Here is an 18,087-nt window from a genome sequence, read left to right as displayed (position 1 = left end):
TGTTGCCAGATTCGTGAGATGTGTTGCTAGTAACTAAATTGTGTCATTCTTCTTGTGAACTCCGAGGCCTTATATACACTTCAAACAGAAAATAAACCCTACGCACTTCCCTCTTAACCAAATAACCAAACTAAATTTCCTGCCTGGTTACTGAATAGCGAATCACACATCCTACTGTGTTGCCAGATTCGTGTTCAATGGTTTTTGTACATGCAATGCTTGCGTGCAATTAAAACATCAGTTGCTCCACTCACAAATGCAGTCAAACAAAGCCACCTGTATTCTTTACCACATTCTTCGTACCCTCATCAAGAAGCCAAAGCTAGCATAGAAACCTGATATGGGGCATTCTCGTCTGTTCTACATTGCATTATCCTTGTTGCGTTTCGTGCTATACCTCTTACTTGACTGAGGTTTGAAAATTGTTCATCGCAAGTGTTTTTCCTGTAATATGTAGCTTAAAACAATGTAGACCTGAAGCACAGTGTATGATATACCTGATATGATTCTATATACCTTTAAGAACTGACCCACTTGCCTCAGCGAGTCTAGGTGTCGTGCCTCGATGTCATCAATGCCATAACCCCTAACGCGGAACAGTGGACAAAATCGCATAATTTCAGCACATCCCAGGTAGACTGTGTTACGTGGGATGGGGAGAACCGCGCAACAACTCGTAGCACGACCAGTACTGAACCTCAAGATAAGATTAATATCTAATTCCGAGACAGGAATGCGTGTCCTTGGTTCTTATGACAGACAATCGAGAACACTACTGACATCCTGAAAAAAATTTCAGTTTGACTTAATAGGTTTTCACATCTGTCTTGCATTACTGTACATAGAAATATGTTTTCAGATAAGAAAGGTAACATTATTGCCTTACTAATGATATTTCTTACGGATTCTCAAGTTGTAAGTCGTGATTTCAAGATTGACCTGATGTACTTTCAAGTACATCATTTTTGTAATTACATCTTTCCACGTAATAATTATGAATGATGTTCAAATACCATAACAATGCATGTAGCTCCTAATGGAGTATATCCGAATTAAGAAATATAAAACAAACGGTGTCTATAAACAATCCATGAATTAGAAAGACCCACGCCATTGCCGCGATTTTCAACCAACGCATATACTAATGCCGTATCTCATTGTGTATGCCAAGCGAAACTATACTTATCAAACTCGGACCTCCCGCAGGAAAGATGACGTTCTGAAACCTACATTATTGCAGAATACCGTCCGGAGCCTCACATGTGCCGAATGGAAGTACATACAAATGAAGCTCTTTCGTGGTTGGCCGAGGGCAAGTCGGCTATGGGCGGATTGTGGCAGTAATTGTGTAATAAACAGTAAGGAAATTAAACACTGCACCTAGCTAATAGTAAAAATCCATCATCAAATAATAATTATGTATCACATAAAGACATATAGTAATTCAAATAAACCATTCCTTGTTTTCCACGTGAAAGTAGGTTAATTACTGCGGGATTATTTTCTAATAGCAGTAAGCTGTACTTCATACGTTTGCTCCAAAGAATGAGTATTCATTTTAACTACACCCTAACACCATCGTGATATACGCAATGAACTGTACATCCTCTTTCATGCAGAAGCTTAGTGAATGATGAGTCTCTTACATTAACGTTTAGGACACAACTTTCGCACCCCACACACAACTGTCATACATTTTACATCCACTGCTCTCAGTTAATACACACTGTAACTATTGATGACGTTTGGCAACATATAACCCCTAACTTGGGATATATTAAACTTTATCATATGGGAATGTAAATGATTATATAATAAGATTTGTCATGTTAGCCTACTGATTAATCTCGGTGTGTTAGGTTAGGAAGTTTATACAGAACAAAGGTTATAGATATGTTGTTTTTTAACGAGTCTGAGTATGTTCATCTGAGTATATACTATTATATGGGGTAATGTTAGGTAGATAATAATTACGGCTCTGCACCTTTATTACCTCACCAGGAACGCTGGGGAAAGGATTAGGCTAGATTTGGTATATTACATTAAGACTGGGATGGATTTGGCATGCCAAGTAAGTTGGGTTTTGTTGAATATAAGATCTACTGTATTACTCCAAACCGAACTCGGTGTGTTTTGAAAGTTATAGTTGGTTAGTTTTCCTTACGATAATACTTAGGTATAATGTGCCCAAAGGATTTTGCCGGTAAGAAACGTTAGGTCTAGTTAATTTATCTATTTTCTATCTATAGCCAGAGGCCATAATCCCGCATGGGATAGCTGTTAGTCTTAAAGTTTGTGGTTTTACGGAGAGTGGCACTAACCCTCTGGCAACCCTCTTGTTGACACGTAGGGAACACGTATGGGTTGGTTATATGGTTACTACCCAGCGTTTTATCCCACTCCAGTTGTTTTATGATAAAGTTCACTTGTTTTCTGTATTAGTTTGGTGTACAATGATTCTGTATTCTCACCTATTAAGTGGGATACAGATACAAAGCTATGTCACACCAAAGTCAGCAATAGTTACAAACATTCACCCTGCTTCATTCTCATTATAGGAATTCGTGTGTATAGGTATGAGTATTAGTGAAGGATTCCAGGGTTATGCAAATTATGTACACAAAAATTCAGCACAATCACAGAACAGATATGAAACCATAGTACAGTATTTCTGCCTAATATATAAATACAGTAACATATACACTAGTTTAAAGTATCATTACTTCTATACTGTATAATTACAAAATATAAAAATAACTATGACCAGCAACTGAGTAGGGCACCACATCCTTACTAAATTATTTCCTTAACCTCATCATACAAATTCATAAACATTCACAAATTAAATTACTTTCTTAACCAGACCATACAAAATTTCATAAACATTCACAGACTAATTTACTTTCCTAATAATCTCACCATACAAATTCATAAACATTCACAAACTTTTGACTTATAAATATCCACAGATTGTCATAAACAAATATCAGAACAAACACCCCCACCAGCGAAGTAGCAAATAAAGCTATGCAGTACAGTATACTGTATATACGTACCAACACAGTAAAGGACTATAGTATTAACATAGACTAAGGTTAATGTAATACGCTCCCTCAACAAATAATATCTCAGGTCAATTCTTTGGTTACTTGTTGCAAAGCATTTTCTCAGGTATGCATTTCACTCACGTTTCATGTTCATAAATGATACTTTACATTTAATCCAAGTATGCTCGTCACATACTGATATCTAAAGAATAATAATGACAAAATATCACTACAGTACCATGAGCTATTATACACAGTACCCATGTAATTATTATACCAAGTACGTAAACTGTCCGCTGAAACCTCAACAGAATATGAAAATGCTCTTCATATGGTTAAAAATAATAATAGTAATTTTTCTTGTACTCCTTGCGAGGTGCAGGAGCCCGAGGCTAGCCTACCATATTCCAGAAACTAAACACTTAATTAATCCATCTAAGGCTATCAAGTTGGCATGTTGATAGCAAATTAACAAAATATTGTACTTAAATACTATAACACTCGAGTACTCTCCTAAAAAAAGGTATATTCTCTGACAGAATATAATAAGAGGCCCAACTCACATTAGAAATATTAAACATTGTACAATTTCCAAATCCAGTGAACATCTTTGTAAATGTTACACGGCAAGAGGCCATCCATCTTAGTTTGGCTGACATTTGTGTCTTTTTCCTTATTTCTTAAGTCTCAGTGGCTAAGAATGACAAGATAATGGCTCTCTCTCCTTCCCATAATACTTTTTCAAGACTAGCACCATATACCAGTGTTAATCTCTCATTATAGCTCGGTATTCAAGACAGATGGCGCATTTAGCAAAGTTAAAATGGACAGATCATAAAACGTTCACAATGTAAAGTACAGTATTAAAATTATAATAACATTTAAAACTGGAAATGAGATAAGTTAATAAGAAGTCACAGTTCTGCTTCTTAATCCTTTCACTCTGATGACATATTTCTTAAGTTAATTCGTGCTACTTCCAGGTAATTATGTTCACCTTAGGAAGGCTTTTTGAACTGGAGTTGTTTAAATGTAACATTCATTAACCCCTTCCATATGACAGTCCTTTCATTTGCCAAAGAAAACCACCTGCAGTTAGCCAGAACAGAATACACCACAGACGTCCTCAGGTTGAAGGGATTAACCTTCCCAACATTACAGTAACACTAACAGCCCATTCCATATTACCTTCCTCAAGCTGTAGGGTCCAAAGGCTGGTCTAATGCAGCTGAGTACATGGGACTCCCATTTAAGCTGGTAGTGTGCTGACTTGTCTCCTCATGTAGGCCAAAATACACAACTCAGCCACTATAACCAAATGTAAAAGTTAAATTAACCACATCTCAAGTCTGACCTCCACTTTCTAAACACCATGTGCAACCCCAGCTTGCTTCCTGATGTACTTTCTAAACATAAATCCTACTAATTACAGGTACAGCAGACATTTGAATGTGGCACACGTAAATAAAAAATGGTTTAAAATACCTGTCATAAATACCGTACTGACTTTAGTGACAACTACTACCACTACCAGAGAGGCTTACACTCTTTCCCTCCCACCACAATGTAACCCTGTGATACCTTAGGAATATGAGTTAACTTCTGTTCCCACAATTTCACTACTCACTTACCATCTTCTTCCTCTCAGCTGGTATCCCCTCTTCTTTTTCTTTCATCTTCTTTCTCCTCTTTTCTTTCTTCCTCTTGTCACCTCCCTCCCCTCTCTATTTCTTTTTCTCTTCTCTCTCCATACACATGTTGCTATTGTTACCTCATTTTAGCTGCTTTATTGCTGCTGGTTCACTGTTACATTTCTAAAATACCGATAATTTATCACAAAAGTCAGCAAAAATAAGGCAAAAACTGGTTGAGCAATTTTCAGCAGAGATCAACCCACGCTTGCTAGGCGAGTGGCGTTTAACAGGAAAACTGGTCGCCAATGAGCCCGCCATGCACAAAAGAAAACTCTAACTCACCAATATGTAGGTGGAAGGGGGAAGCCTCCTGTACAATGAAGATTAGATGATTATCCTACTCCCCATGATGGCATTACATGATGAAATAAACTCCACTCACAACCTGAGGACTGAACCTACAAGCATGGCAAGACTGTCACTCCAATTTGGTGGTTCTAACTACTCAACAAGAATATATGTAATTTCACTGACCTTCCTTTTCTTCCACTAACTTTAGATAACAGAACCTACCATCCAGTCACTCAATGTAGTGCTGCTCTCGGATGTCTGCCCTGTCCTCTCCTCCATCCTTCTTTCCTTCCATCTTCTTCTATCTTTCTTTCCTTCATTCTTTCCTCGTCCTTCTGTCTACGGGTGACTTTACACTCCTTCTTCTGTCTTTCATTCCTTCATTCTTTCCTTTTCCTTCTGCCTATGGGTGACTCTACACTGAGTGACAAGCCAAATGGTTTCCTGTACACCAGGAAACTATTCACTACGCTGGGTGGTAACCATATAACCAAATTTTGGCGCCTGGTGGTTTAGTGGGTAATTATTGTGCTCCAATCGGATTGAGCCGGTGAAGGTTTATATCCAAGGGGTGGTTGGGGTTTATTCCTCACGTAATGCCACTCAGGGATGAGTGAGGTTGGTCACTCTCATCTTAAATGTCAAGACCAACTGCCTAGCCCCGGGCTCCTACGCTCCTCATGGGGCAACGTAGGATTGGATGATGGATGGATGGATGGATTAAGGTAAAATAATATACATCATCGAGTTACTTACCAACCTCACATAAATGGGACAACCATACTGTATCAGTCTGACACAGGGATGCTGTATTTCCATGAGTTATAAAAGGCAGTCCTTGCTATATGTCAGGGATGTGTTTCAGAATACTGTATTACATTTTTAAAACAACTTGCATTGAAAATTGTGGTATCTAGCAAAACAGCTTTATAGGTAGAAGTGAAACTATGATTAACAGTTTTTCTGTGACTTACTGGGAACTTACTAGCAGTAGGAACATAAAGAAGGCAACATATAACGAGGACTTAATACACCCACTAAAAATTATTCTGCACCCATGTAGTATGATACAATATGACAGATGGGCCAAGGGTTCAGAATAAGCAACAATATCAACAATATAATGCACAGTTTCACTTTTACAAATAATTTCCTAGCTCGTTGCAACTGGGATGCAGAATAATATTTTATTGTTTGAATGGATGTATGTTCATTTCTGCTACAATGCAGTAAAGATGAAACTAATACAGAATGATTCTTAACAAACTGGCTTCCAAATACACAACAAAAATAACTGTATTTGACTTTAAACTTATGTCTTCAAATCTCTAAAAAAAAATGCTGATTAGTTAGAAAGGCGTAAAAATATGAATATACCTACTGAATGTGTAGTTTCTTAATATGGTTTTACCTGTCGAATAATTCTGGATAATAAACCTCACACTAAATTTCAGTACTTGAAATAAATATTGACTGGTTATTTCTATTGCACAGTATTGAATTCAAGAATGAAATAAGTAAAGATTAATTTTCGCTACTCCATTGACTCTAAGGCTTATTGACAATAAAAAAGCCTGCTACTAATGCATTTTTGTTTTCTTTTACAGAAGTGTCACCATTATTCTTTGTATCTGTCCTTCACAATAAACACCATATCCCTCTAGCTAAAGGATTCTCCAAAGATATTTTGTGTATTGTAACAAAGACTCTTGCACATCCTTTAGGCCTGACTGAAACAAGTTTGTAATTATCAGCATACTTCAACAGCTGCCTCCAACACAACAGAGTAAACCTTAACCTATAATTCAGTAACAACTCTTACTCAGGATAACAGAAGTCTTTGGTATCATAGAATTAAAGCTAATGACTTTCACAGTGAACTCAAACAACAGTGTAATAGTCTGCCGATAACAGAGATCTTAGTAACTACAGCCTTACAGAAGTACAAATGCTTCACACTCTAATATAAATCATTTACAGTACTTATTCTTTCATCGAATATTTTTCATCTTCAACCAATATGAAACAAAGCATCAACACAATGATTCTTGGCACAATTATGTAAGCAAATATTAATAGTTTTAAAAAGCACAAAGAACAACCCAGTACCAGTTACAAATTCATTTATGCCCATGTTGAGATTGAACTGCTTAGCTTCAGCATGAAATAACCACATCAAGTAAAATAGAAACTCAACAACATCTGGTTACTCAGTCTGCATCAAACCTATCCATGGCAACCAAGGCAGCAACTGGAAACTCTGCAGCACAACTCTCTTCACATCAGAACCCATACTTCTCCATCTGCAGCTACCCGCTACAAACTGCTTAGCCAGCCAAGCAGGGAATAACCATACAAAAACACAGGACAGAGATCGAATGAAGTCTCTTTCTCATGTCAGCTCCATCTGGTTGTAATCCACTTTATTCAGGATGTTCCAGAGTCCCATTTTCATACACAGCACTTCATTTCTCTGCGTAAATTAGAAGATGTGGAAATTTAAGTGAATGACACAAAAATGTACAGCTTACCCAGATTCATTTTATGTATTTAACATTTTGGATAGGAAGAAATGTTACTTGTGGCAATCATAGTACTGAAGGATAAGACTTCTGGGACATCTGTGGAAAATTACAACCAAATAAAACAATGCCATGGCCTCAGCTCCATCTGTCCAACCTCCTACTGTTAAACTCAAAGGTGAAAACAACCATTACAGTAGGAAAGAGACTGCAAAATTCTGTACCAGTATGCCAATCTCCTTTAAGTATAAAAAGTTTAGAGGAAATATCCCCTGGGCAACTTGAACGAGAGAGAGAGAGAGAGAGAGAGAGAGAGAGAGAGAGAGAGAGAGAGAGAGAAGTAATTGACAAAACAGTGCAAGTACAGACTAAAATAAAAAGTTAACATCTGATTAAGCCTCATTAAAGCTTGCCTCACAATACAGAGACTATGGAGCTCTAACCCCACTGAAAAACGTAACCCTTAATGACTAGTTTTCTGAGATCACCCAATTCCTCGACTAGCTTAAGAATGTGAAAAAACCTTAAACTCACTGCACACTGCCTCTCAAGTGCCATAATAAACCAAAAACCACAGACCATTTAAACCTCAGACTACCTGTAGACAGACCACAGAAATTCATAAGACCAAGCACCTTATACAATAATCTTAGACAGACTTACTGAAACTTTGCCAGCTATCAATACCATATGCTACTGACTAGTGACCCATTTAGCAGTGTTCTTACGTCATTAAAACCTGCTTTACTCATTTCACCCACTTTTACCACTACCTCACAAACTTAAATGACTAAACTGAACCTTATAAGTTAATGAGTGGAACAATTTTTAGTCAAGTACAATGCTGTCCTTGGCTTGCAATTGAAGCAGTGATGATTATCACATAAAAGTATTGTCTGCAGTGTCCCAGAAACTATCAGACTTCCTCAACGCACAAACACACATACTAAGTGAGCATTAACACACCTCAGGCACTGACATGACAACGAAATAAGAACCTCTCTGTGACAATTTCTTTATATCACCAACACATAAGCCGTCCATTCGCTCCAGCCAAAACATATCATCCAGGTATATGAACACACAGGTACGGGTAATGTTTACAAAGCACTCTAAGATATAGTCATCTCACAGGGTAAATTCCTTGGCTGTCTTTTTTATTTTTGTAAACATTCGTAGCGACACTGAACGGAATACAATATAACAAGGAGTCGTTTCCACCCGAAGAACACAGAGGGCAGCCATGTGGGGCAAGGGAGTGCTGTGGGCGGCATCACCAGAACTCCAACACTACCACACTGTGGCTGTGAGTGGCCTGGCGTGGGAGAGGCGAATTAGAGACATATCACTCCATACTTTCTCACTTAATGTCTAGGATGTGTGTAAACTAAATGCTACTTTAAGTGACACAATCTGAAGCATGATAAGCCCTTGGTCCATGAATGAATGGATAATAGTTTTAAAAAAATGAGTTCAAAGCAATTTTACAATGAACTTCAAGCAACTGAATGTGACAAAAGGTGTTAATTAATAAACCAATATAAAATTAAAACTAAATTTAACCTTTTACTTTCTCAGCATGTCAGCAGAAATAAAGTATGGGTAAATAGCTAAGGCAACTGGACAAAACTATGCATTATACTACATTTTTTCAGCACATCAACTAAGGAGACTGTTCAGGGATATGAAATGAATAATCAGTAAATAAATGTTCAGACAATGTACGTCATCGGAATACTGAGGATTACACAAATGGTGGTTTAAATTACACACACACACACACACACACACACACACACACACACACACACACACACACACACACACACACACACACACACACACACACACACACACACACACACACACACACACACACACACACACACACACACACACACACACACACACACACACACACACACACACACACACACACACACACACACACCTGGCTCTCTGGGTGCATCCTGTATCATTTGAGCCGCTGCGTGACGTTGGCCAGGGCCACAGCAAAGGCCTGGACAGCACTGAATGGATACTGGAAGTCGAGGGTGTAGGCATTCCCATCAATACGCCCAAACTGCATCACCTGTGGACATGACATTATGAATTTAGGAAGTGTTGCTGAGTTACACTATATTCTTAACACTCTCATAATGCTAAGACTCACGGGCAGCCAATGACTGTTGGAATAAAATACTAGTGTTGTTCCAACCATGCGAAGGTTAATGATGAAGTGTGAGCACTCTCAGGCTCCCAAGATTCATTCTTAGCTAGAAAAAATTGTTTGGCACTGGAACAGAATACTAGAGTTGTCCTGACTGCGAAGGAGTCAAAACAAAGACTTCATAAGTGTAAGAAAAGTTCCCAGTTTCACACTTATGAGAAAAACCCAAGATAAGTGTTCTGTAAATTGTAAGGTGTGTGGTTTTTCTACCTCAGTAATGAACGTGTGACATGCAGGCTCACTAAATGTAACATTCACAACTATCCCACACACATGACCATCAAAACTGCAAACACCGTCATCCTTTAATAATGATGGTATATTTTATATTTCATTCTTATTACCATCAGATTATTTTATGTTCTTTAGGAAAGTCTTTTGAACTGGAGGTTTTAGATAATGTAAAGCTCTATTACCTCCTTCTATACAACTAGGCTCCACTACATTACAACTGTGGTGGAATCTATTTCCCCCAGAAGGAGATATCCTGTGTGTATCAGTATACACGCACCTTTTAATAAAGCTGTCCCTGTTAAAAGCAGAGGAATTAACCAGGGAACGTATAGTGCTGGTTCAAAGCGGTTTAATAACCCTCGGATTTGCTCTAGTATTATGGTTAATAGTCTTTTATTATCAATAAATTAAATGCCACTGGGTTTAACCTTATATGGACAACTATAATGTAAATACGTGTGTAAATACCTAGAATGACAGAAATATTCCATGAGCATGACTATGCATGAGTGGTATGACGACGTGGAAAACGGAAGAAGGTCTTATATATCTTAACGTGGATAAATTTGGCTTTAATTTTTATTTAAAAGTAAGAGAGAGGGAGGGAGTAGGACGATTACATATGTCTCGGGAAAATTGCAGCCAGACAGACGATTTCCTGGTCAGGAGGGCTGATAAGAAGTTAGCGAAGAATGTTAAATTCATAGGGAGCGAGGAGTGTGTGCAGCAACACAAATTATTGATATGTGACATGGTGCTTAAGGAGCTGGTGATGAAAAGAAGGACATTTGCACCTAGGAGGAAAATATGGAAGCAGAAAAATCAAGCGGTAGGGGATGCCTTCTATAGGGAGATGAGAGTAGTAGCTGAACAGGGAGACGTTGACAGAAGTGTTAATGAACAGTACAGCAAGAGCAACCTCTTGAGAGTTACTGATTCAGTATGGGGATGGAGAAGAGGCCCACTTAGACATAAAGTAACCTGGTGGTGGGATGATGGTGTAGAAGCTGCAGTTAAGGTGAAAGGAAGGCTTTTCTGGAATGGAAGAAGGGTGGTAACAGAGAGGAATACTTGGCTGCCAAGCGTAGGGTTAGAAATGAGGTTTACAGGGCGAAGCCTGAGTCACAGAGACTTTTACTTGATAACCTAAATTGTGTGGGAAGGAAGAATATGATACTTAAGGTTGCAAACCAGATGAAGAGGGAGAAGAACGATGTCACAGGTGAGCAGTGTGTGAAGAATGATGAAGGAAGGGCAGTGGTGAACAGTGAGGATATTAAAGACGCGTGGAAAGAGCATTACAGCCGGCTGCTGAATGAGGAAGTTGAACAGGGATGGTTTGGAGCCAGCATATCCAGTGTTTAGCCCTTGGCCTTTGACGCTGCTACTTTGAGCGGGGCAATAGGCAAGATGCAGGTGGGGAAGGCAGCAGGTGTGTCTTGGTTGACTGCTGAAATGATGAAAGCCTCAGGAGATATAGGAGTGAGTTTAGCACTGACCTGATAAATACGATTGTATATGATTGTGTTGTCCCAGATGATTGGCTGAAGAGTGTAATTGTAAATGTGTACAAGGGGATGGGTAATGCCCTGGAGAGAGCAAATTATAGAGGCATACAGCTTTTAGACCAGATAATGAAGGTAATGGAGAGAGTTTTAGAAGGTATGATTAGAGAAAGAGTGAATACTGAGATGCAGTTTGGGTTTATGCCAGGCAATGGGACCACTGATGTCATAGTCACTGTTCGACAAGTTCAGGAAAAATATATAGGAAAGAAAAGGGAACTGTGCTCTGTTTTTGCTGAGTTGGAGAAGGCCTTTGTCAGAGTCCAAGAGAGGTAGTGAAGTGGGCAATGAGAAAGATTGGAATCGAGGAGCGCAATGTATGTAGGTGCTCGCACCCAGGTAAGGGTAAATGGAGATTTGAGTGATGAGTTTTCCGTGGATGTTGGTGTGCTCCAAGGTCAGCTCCGAGCCCTTTGTTGTTTATCATGGCACTGTACTTGAAGCCCTCGCATGTGACTTAAGAAATGGACCCTGTGGGAGATGTATGCTGATGATTTGGTGTTGATTGCAGAGAATGAAAGGGAGGTGGAGGAAACATTTAAGAAGTGGAGAGATGTTATGGGGCACAAGGGCTTACAGTAAATGCAGATAAACCATTAGTGATGGTATCTAGGGCTGGTGGCGGTACTGTCAAAGAAGTGGGAGGGGGGCCATGTGCAATTTGCCACAAGGGCATGGGAAGCAATTCCATCTTGTGCAGTGTCTCTGATAAGTGAGTGCATAAGATATGTAGTGGTATTATAAGTAGACTGCGAGAAAATGCTGATTTCATGTGTGCGGTGTGTCGGGGAAAGCAGGTGGAGATTGTCAGGCGTGAAAGGATTGAACTTGCTGGTGAGTCTCTTGAGTGTGTGTAGTGTTTTGTTATTTGGGAGACATGTTATGTGCTGGAGGTGGGGCTGGAGTTAGCTCTATGGCTAGTGCGAGGAGTGGTTGGAAGAAGTTCAGGGAGCTGTTGCCTCTCCTGACATTGATAAGGTTCTCTCTCCGTGCTATGGGATCTTTGTATGCAGTATGTGTTATGAGTGTAATGCTGTATGGTAGTGAGACTTGGGCAGTAAAGGAAGAGGATATTCGCAGGTTCAAACATACAAAAATGAAAATGATTAGGTGGACGTGCAGTGTGTCTCTGAGTGTGAGGCCTTGGGGGGCTAGGTTTACGATGGAAGAGTTGAGGGGTAGGATGGGAATGGAGTGTATTGGTGTGGTGATGAGGAGAGGTAGACTGAGATGGTTTGGGCATGTGGAGAGGATGGGGGATAATAACTGGGTGTAGAAAGTGAGAAGTGCTAATGCTGGGGGTAGGGTTGCGAAAGGTAGACTGAAAAAAAGACCTCGGACGAGGTCACTGAGTGTGACCTCAGGGATAAGGGAGTGAATTAGGAAGCTGCCACAGATCGAGCAGCATGGAAAGCCGCCACTAGGTGACGCGTTCAAGCTTGTCGGAGCCTTCAAAAACGAAATAATGAACGAACAAACAAACGAACGATTAAATTGTTAAGTTTAACCCTCATTTTACTTATCATGAAGTAATTCACTGTATTTAAATAATTATAATTAAATTATATTTGGCATCTCTGAATCCAATGATGGAGGAGATACGCCATTTCGAGTTCAGTCTCGTTCAAGCAAGCTAGTTGACGGGGGCGCACTACATACAACCAGCACCAGGACGCTTGGATTCGACCCACGCAACCCAACCAAGACGCCAAGCCTGTCATTATCTGTCATACCAACTAATCTAGCTAAGTATCCTTTAAGATTTGGCCAAACTGAGGGGAGCTACCTTGGATCAAGGAGATAATAATAGGTGCGTCAGGGTGTTAGTTATATCCCATTCAATCAAAGGGACTACTATTACTAAATTTTAACATTCGGTGTCTTGATAGAAGTATACTCTCAGAAATGAAATTTCTGACAACTGTTTGGGAGTAGAAAGAATAAGCTACTTGTTGTTGTTTTTGTTGCTGTATCAACCTAGTCTGTCTGGTTGAGTAAACTCACTGACCACAGGTAAGCAAATGCTTTTGTGGGGCTGTCCACCAGGCATAGTATAGCGTATACAGTTTGTAGGGAACCAGTGTCCCCTTCTGGTAGATATGTGTGCCTTGCTAGGGTCGGACCACGCTCCTTCCCATGGATAGGTGCAGAAAAATATGAGGAAGACTGGCTACCGGGTGGATGCTGCAGCTGATCCACCCAGGGTGCAAAGTGCCACAACATATGGGCTATTCCTTGGCAACAGAGTAAACTACCAGAAGGATTAGGTGTAAGGTCAGTAATCTCTCATATCTTTAAGCCAACAAATGGATGTCTGGTGGTCTATGATAATACATTAAATATTTCAACCGGATATGTCCTTTACTGGTATGAATTCGGCAGAAGGTTGGGGCTAATTCCTTACATAATACTACTGGTCACCCTCATCTTGAATGTCAAAATGGGCCAGTAAAGGACTAGATGATGGATGAATCTTGATTTTTGGGAATATGTACTTTAATATTATTAAAAAGAGCACTCGGGGGCCGAATGCTAATTGCTCGCCAAAATATATTGTTGGCTGAAGTACAATTTACCTACAAACCAAATCTGAAGACAATTCGCAAAACTCTACAGAATTCTGTCACCTTGTTTCACAAAATGCCAAGTCATACTAAAAAATATACGGTGGCTGGCACTCAGTTGTCTTTGATCAAATCCTTACATAAAGTGATAGGCATCTGCACATCTAAATAGTAGCAATTTCCTGCAGGTTTGGTGAATATTCGTCCACAGCTTTGGGGGGTATTTTGGCAACAGAAAAATACACACAAAAACAAACAGAGACACACCGACAAAAAATATATTGCCTCGCCTTGCTAAAGGCAGGCAATATTAATGGCCTGCTGGTTGAGCAGTTACAGCACTCCAGTCAGAGTGACAGTCCAATCTTGTGCATGGGTTTGATTCCCAAGTAGTGAATGGAGGTTTTTCAGTCATGTGACTTCATCACAAGAACTAGGCTGATCATCTACCCTTAATGTACCAGACTACTATAGTTGAACTTTGAGTCCCTAAACCTAGAAGGAGGTAATATAGGACTGAGGGTTACCTTTTTTTTAAAATTCATATTATCCCATGTAAGGTATAGGAGACCAAGATAGGCTAATATAATCCAAAATATTAAACATTTCAGTTCAAGGATGTCTTTTTTTATATTTTTCTGTTGCTAAAGTACATACCTGTTTGCCTGTAAATTCAATTTGGAAGTTCTTGGCAGACTCCTGTGTGACACGACCCCCGAAGTCAAGTTGGTACACCTGGGAATTCTCGTTCCAGAGCGGCGCCTTGTTGTGCATAACATACTGCCGGTGACGTGGTGTGGATGACCCTGATGATTCACCACCACTGCCACCGCTCCCATCACTCCGGCCCCGTGACCGCCGCAGCTGAGCAATGTCATCATGAGTAATGTGCAAAACAGATGGATCAGGGGTTTGTGATCGCTGCAGGGTGTGTGTGTGATGACTAACGAATGACTAATTACTTGACCCTGACAGCATATTGTCTAAGTTTAATGCTGTCACACGGCAAGAACGAAAATAAAGATAAAGATACAAACCCCAAGCACAGAAGTTCACAAACATCAAATACACAAAGTGAATGGGTGTTTGACTGAATTATGTTGAGAGACCTGAGGATCTGTAAATAGGAATAATGAGGTACACACTGGATGTAAAGTGGAGTTAGAAGAGATGGTAATAATAGTATAATTACTGTATAAATAAGCTAGGTTTAATGAATAGGAATGAAGCAGCAGTTTGAGGAACAGCATCATGAGTAATGTGTGAAAGAAAAAAAACAGAAGGTCTACCCACCCTGCAGGGAGTGTGTGATATGGTGAATGGGTGTTTGCCTGGAGTATATTAAGGGAGGCTTCAGACTGTCTCCTCAAATGCTGATGAGGATTTCTTGCACCTCTTCCATAGCAAATTATTTTACATACTACACTTTACCATTCTCCTGTAAGTTATTTATGGTTCTGTCATATCATGCAGAATGTATAAATATACAAGAGATTATCAGTGTGCCAGTACAGAAATACACTGGTAAGGAAGAGGTGCTAGGAAGTCTCTTTCGTCAACAAGAAGACATATCTTGGAGATTTGTGAAAGGAATTATGAATTCTTCACCACAGGCAGTGTGTAGTTATAACAGAGGGTACTGATGGAATAATTATGTAGTAACTAAGGCATGCAGGAAGTAAATATGATGTGGCAAACAGTCTCGCTGAGTGTACAGGACTGTACGGTACAGTACAAAGCAAGTCGCATCCTAATTACACAGACATAGAAAAGTTTCTGTACCTGATAAAATTGAACAGGTCATTCATTCTATTAATTTTTCACTCATGGCTGAGAAAGAGGGGGTGGAATGGTACCAGTACAACAGAGCAGACGGCTGCCATGGAAACGACTGCTAAGCATGTTAAAAGGTAGGTAATGTGAAGGGAGATGCCACAAAATGCTTAGCCACAGTACTCATCTCCATAACTTAGGTCATTGGGCCTGTGGTGGGTTATTCATCCACTATCCTGAGATACAAGGCCACTGCATCACCCAGGATACTACAGTTACCTGCCCTAGGTGCAATCCTTGGTACTCATTCGTATCGCATCATTTATAAAGGCTCCATTATGCTTATATGTGTCGGCCTTGGTCACCTAATGGCGGCTTTCCATGCTGTTCGATCTCTGGCACCCTCCCTATTCAGTTCCTTCTCCCTAAGGTCACACTCTATGGCCTCGTTCCAGGCCTTTTCGGTCTGTCTCTTGCAACGCTACCCCGGATGTTCACATGTCTCACCTTCCGCACCCAATTGTCATCCTCGATCCTCTCAACATGCCCAAACTGTCTCAATCTAACTGCCCTCATCACACCAATACATTCCAGTCCCATCCTTCCTCTCAATTCTTCAGTCACAATCCTAGTCCCCCAGGCCTCGAATTCAACGATGCGCTATATACATCCATAAGATCATTGTCATTTCTGTACATGCCAGTCCACAAAGGAAAGTCATAAGGTGCCAGCTGCCCTCACCGAGATTCAAACCTTGGTGCTATCAGGCTGGTAGATTCATGGCCATCGGTGCCAATTTATAAACTCATATACATTGAGTATAAAAGTGTAAGAATTAATCAAAGAAAAATGCCGGCAGCTCAAAGATAAAAGGGAATGGGTGAATGAAGGCCTTTTTAAGCATAACATCATAGCCCTGAGATGTCTTTCCCATGGCTTACTCATAAGATTTCATGTTCAGTTTGCATTTTTTTCCCGTCAGTTTCTTTGAATTTAGCACTGCTTCCTTCCATGATGTTAATATCATGCCACCCCATTAATTCTTGAGACACAGCATTCATAAAGGCCATATACGCCTAATGTAATTCTCGTGCTCAATGCCCTCCCTTTTCAGTTTTAGTAGGCTAGACTTCTACATATGGTGTTTTATTCTTGGAGTGAGCTTTGTGGAATGTTTCTAAACTTACCTTATTCCTGAACTGAGCCTTCTGGAATGTCTCAAGGTTCCTATACTCTGAGTTAACCAGGACCTCCGTCTCACTGGAGCAGTGGACAATCTCATCATCACTGCTCTCCACTGTTCCACGTCGCTGCCTTCGCCGTGATAACAATGGAGAGTTCAGCAGATGTTTCCTGAAAGAAAGTCCATGAGTAGGCTTTGCGCCATAGCAGTATTTCTCTGTATTCTAATCTGAGTTAATGACAATGCCCAGCACATTCAACAAAATGAAAGACAGTTTCCAGCACTATCAATCAATTAAGAACACCGTGATTCTCAGTACATTATTTTAATCATTCTATAAGAAAAATTCTCGGCTTTTTAATATGACATAAATATCGGTAATTCCTTGCATTTTTCACTGTCAAGCATTACATCTGGATGCATATGAATATTTCTCTATATTTTAATTTTAATTGAGCATTACATCCAGACACATTTCGTGCATTTTGTGGAGCTTCTTTAAAACAGTCGAGACCGGTCTAAGCTTCCTGCACCTCCAAAATGCCCGCGAGAATTGACTTACTAGTACCATCTTTAACGCTGCTCCTCTTACCAAGTGGATCATGAGTACAGAGTCATGATGGAATCAACTGAGTTATGTAAACAGAATGAATGTGATGATAATAAATCAATTTAGCTATAAATATCATAATTATTAGCACACACAGCAACAACTTCAACATCATATACAAGAAAATATTGTATGTGATAACTCCCCAGTGTGTCGCCACCAGAATCATGATAATAGGTTCTTATAACTCCATGAAGTGAAATAATGTTGTTGCTTACCTTTTCGGCGAAAACAGAAATGTAATAACTGGAATTACTACTGTACTGGGAACTAGTCGTAAGTGATGTCATTACCTCATAACACTCCACAGAGATTCACAAGCTTTGCATTCCACACATTATTATTCTGCTAAGTCACCCACAATTTACTGACTT

At 39.8% G+C, this 18,087-nt stretch overlaps 1 protein-coding gene across 1 annotated transcript in view; it reads right to left on the bottom strand.

Moving 5' to 3' along the window:
• Nucleotides 1-8,403: 8,403 nt before the first annotated feature.
• The window catches only part of Tusp (WD40 superfamily protein Tusp), a 307,588-nt gene continuing 297,904 nt past the window's right edge, over nt 8,404-18,087 (bottom strand). Inside the window, exons 17-20 of the mRNA XM_080266644.1 lie at nt 17,108-17,273; nt 14,805-15,011; nt 9,506-9,646; nt 8,404-8,869 (exon numbers count right to left, since the gene is read on the bottom strand). Of these exons, the coding sequence (XP_080122770.1) occupies nt 9,530-9,646; nt 14,805-15,011; nt 17,108-17,273 (490 nt within the window). The 3' untranslated portion in view covers nt 8,404-8,869; nt 9,506-9,529. The remainder of the gene's footprint in view (nt 8,870-9,505; nt 9,647-14,804; nt 15,012-17,107; nt 17,274-18,087) is intronic.

Source organism: Coenobita brevimanus, chromosome 21, assembly GCF_032717465.1.
Source record: "Coenobita brevimanus isolate Jiangsu-jjx chromosome 21, ASM3271746v2, whole genome shotgun sequence".
Lineage (NCBI taxonomy): Eukaryota > Metazoa > Arthropoda > Malacostraca > Decapoda > Coenobitidae > Coenobita > Coenobita brevimanus.
The sequence above is the reverse complement of the archived record's forward strand: the minus strand, read 5'-3'. Positions and strand labels throughout refer to the sequence as shown.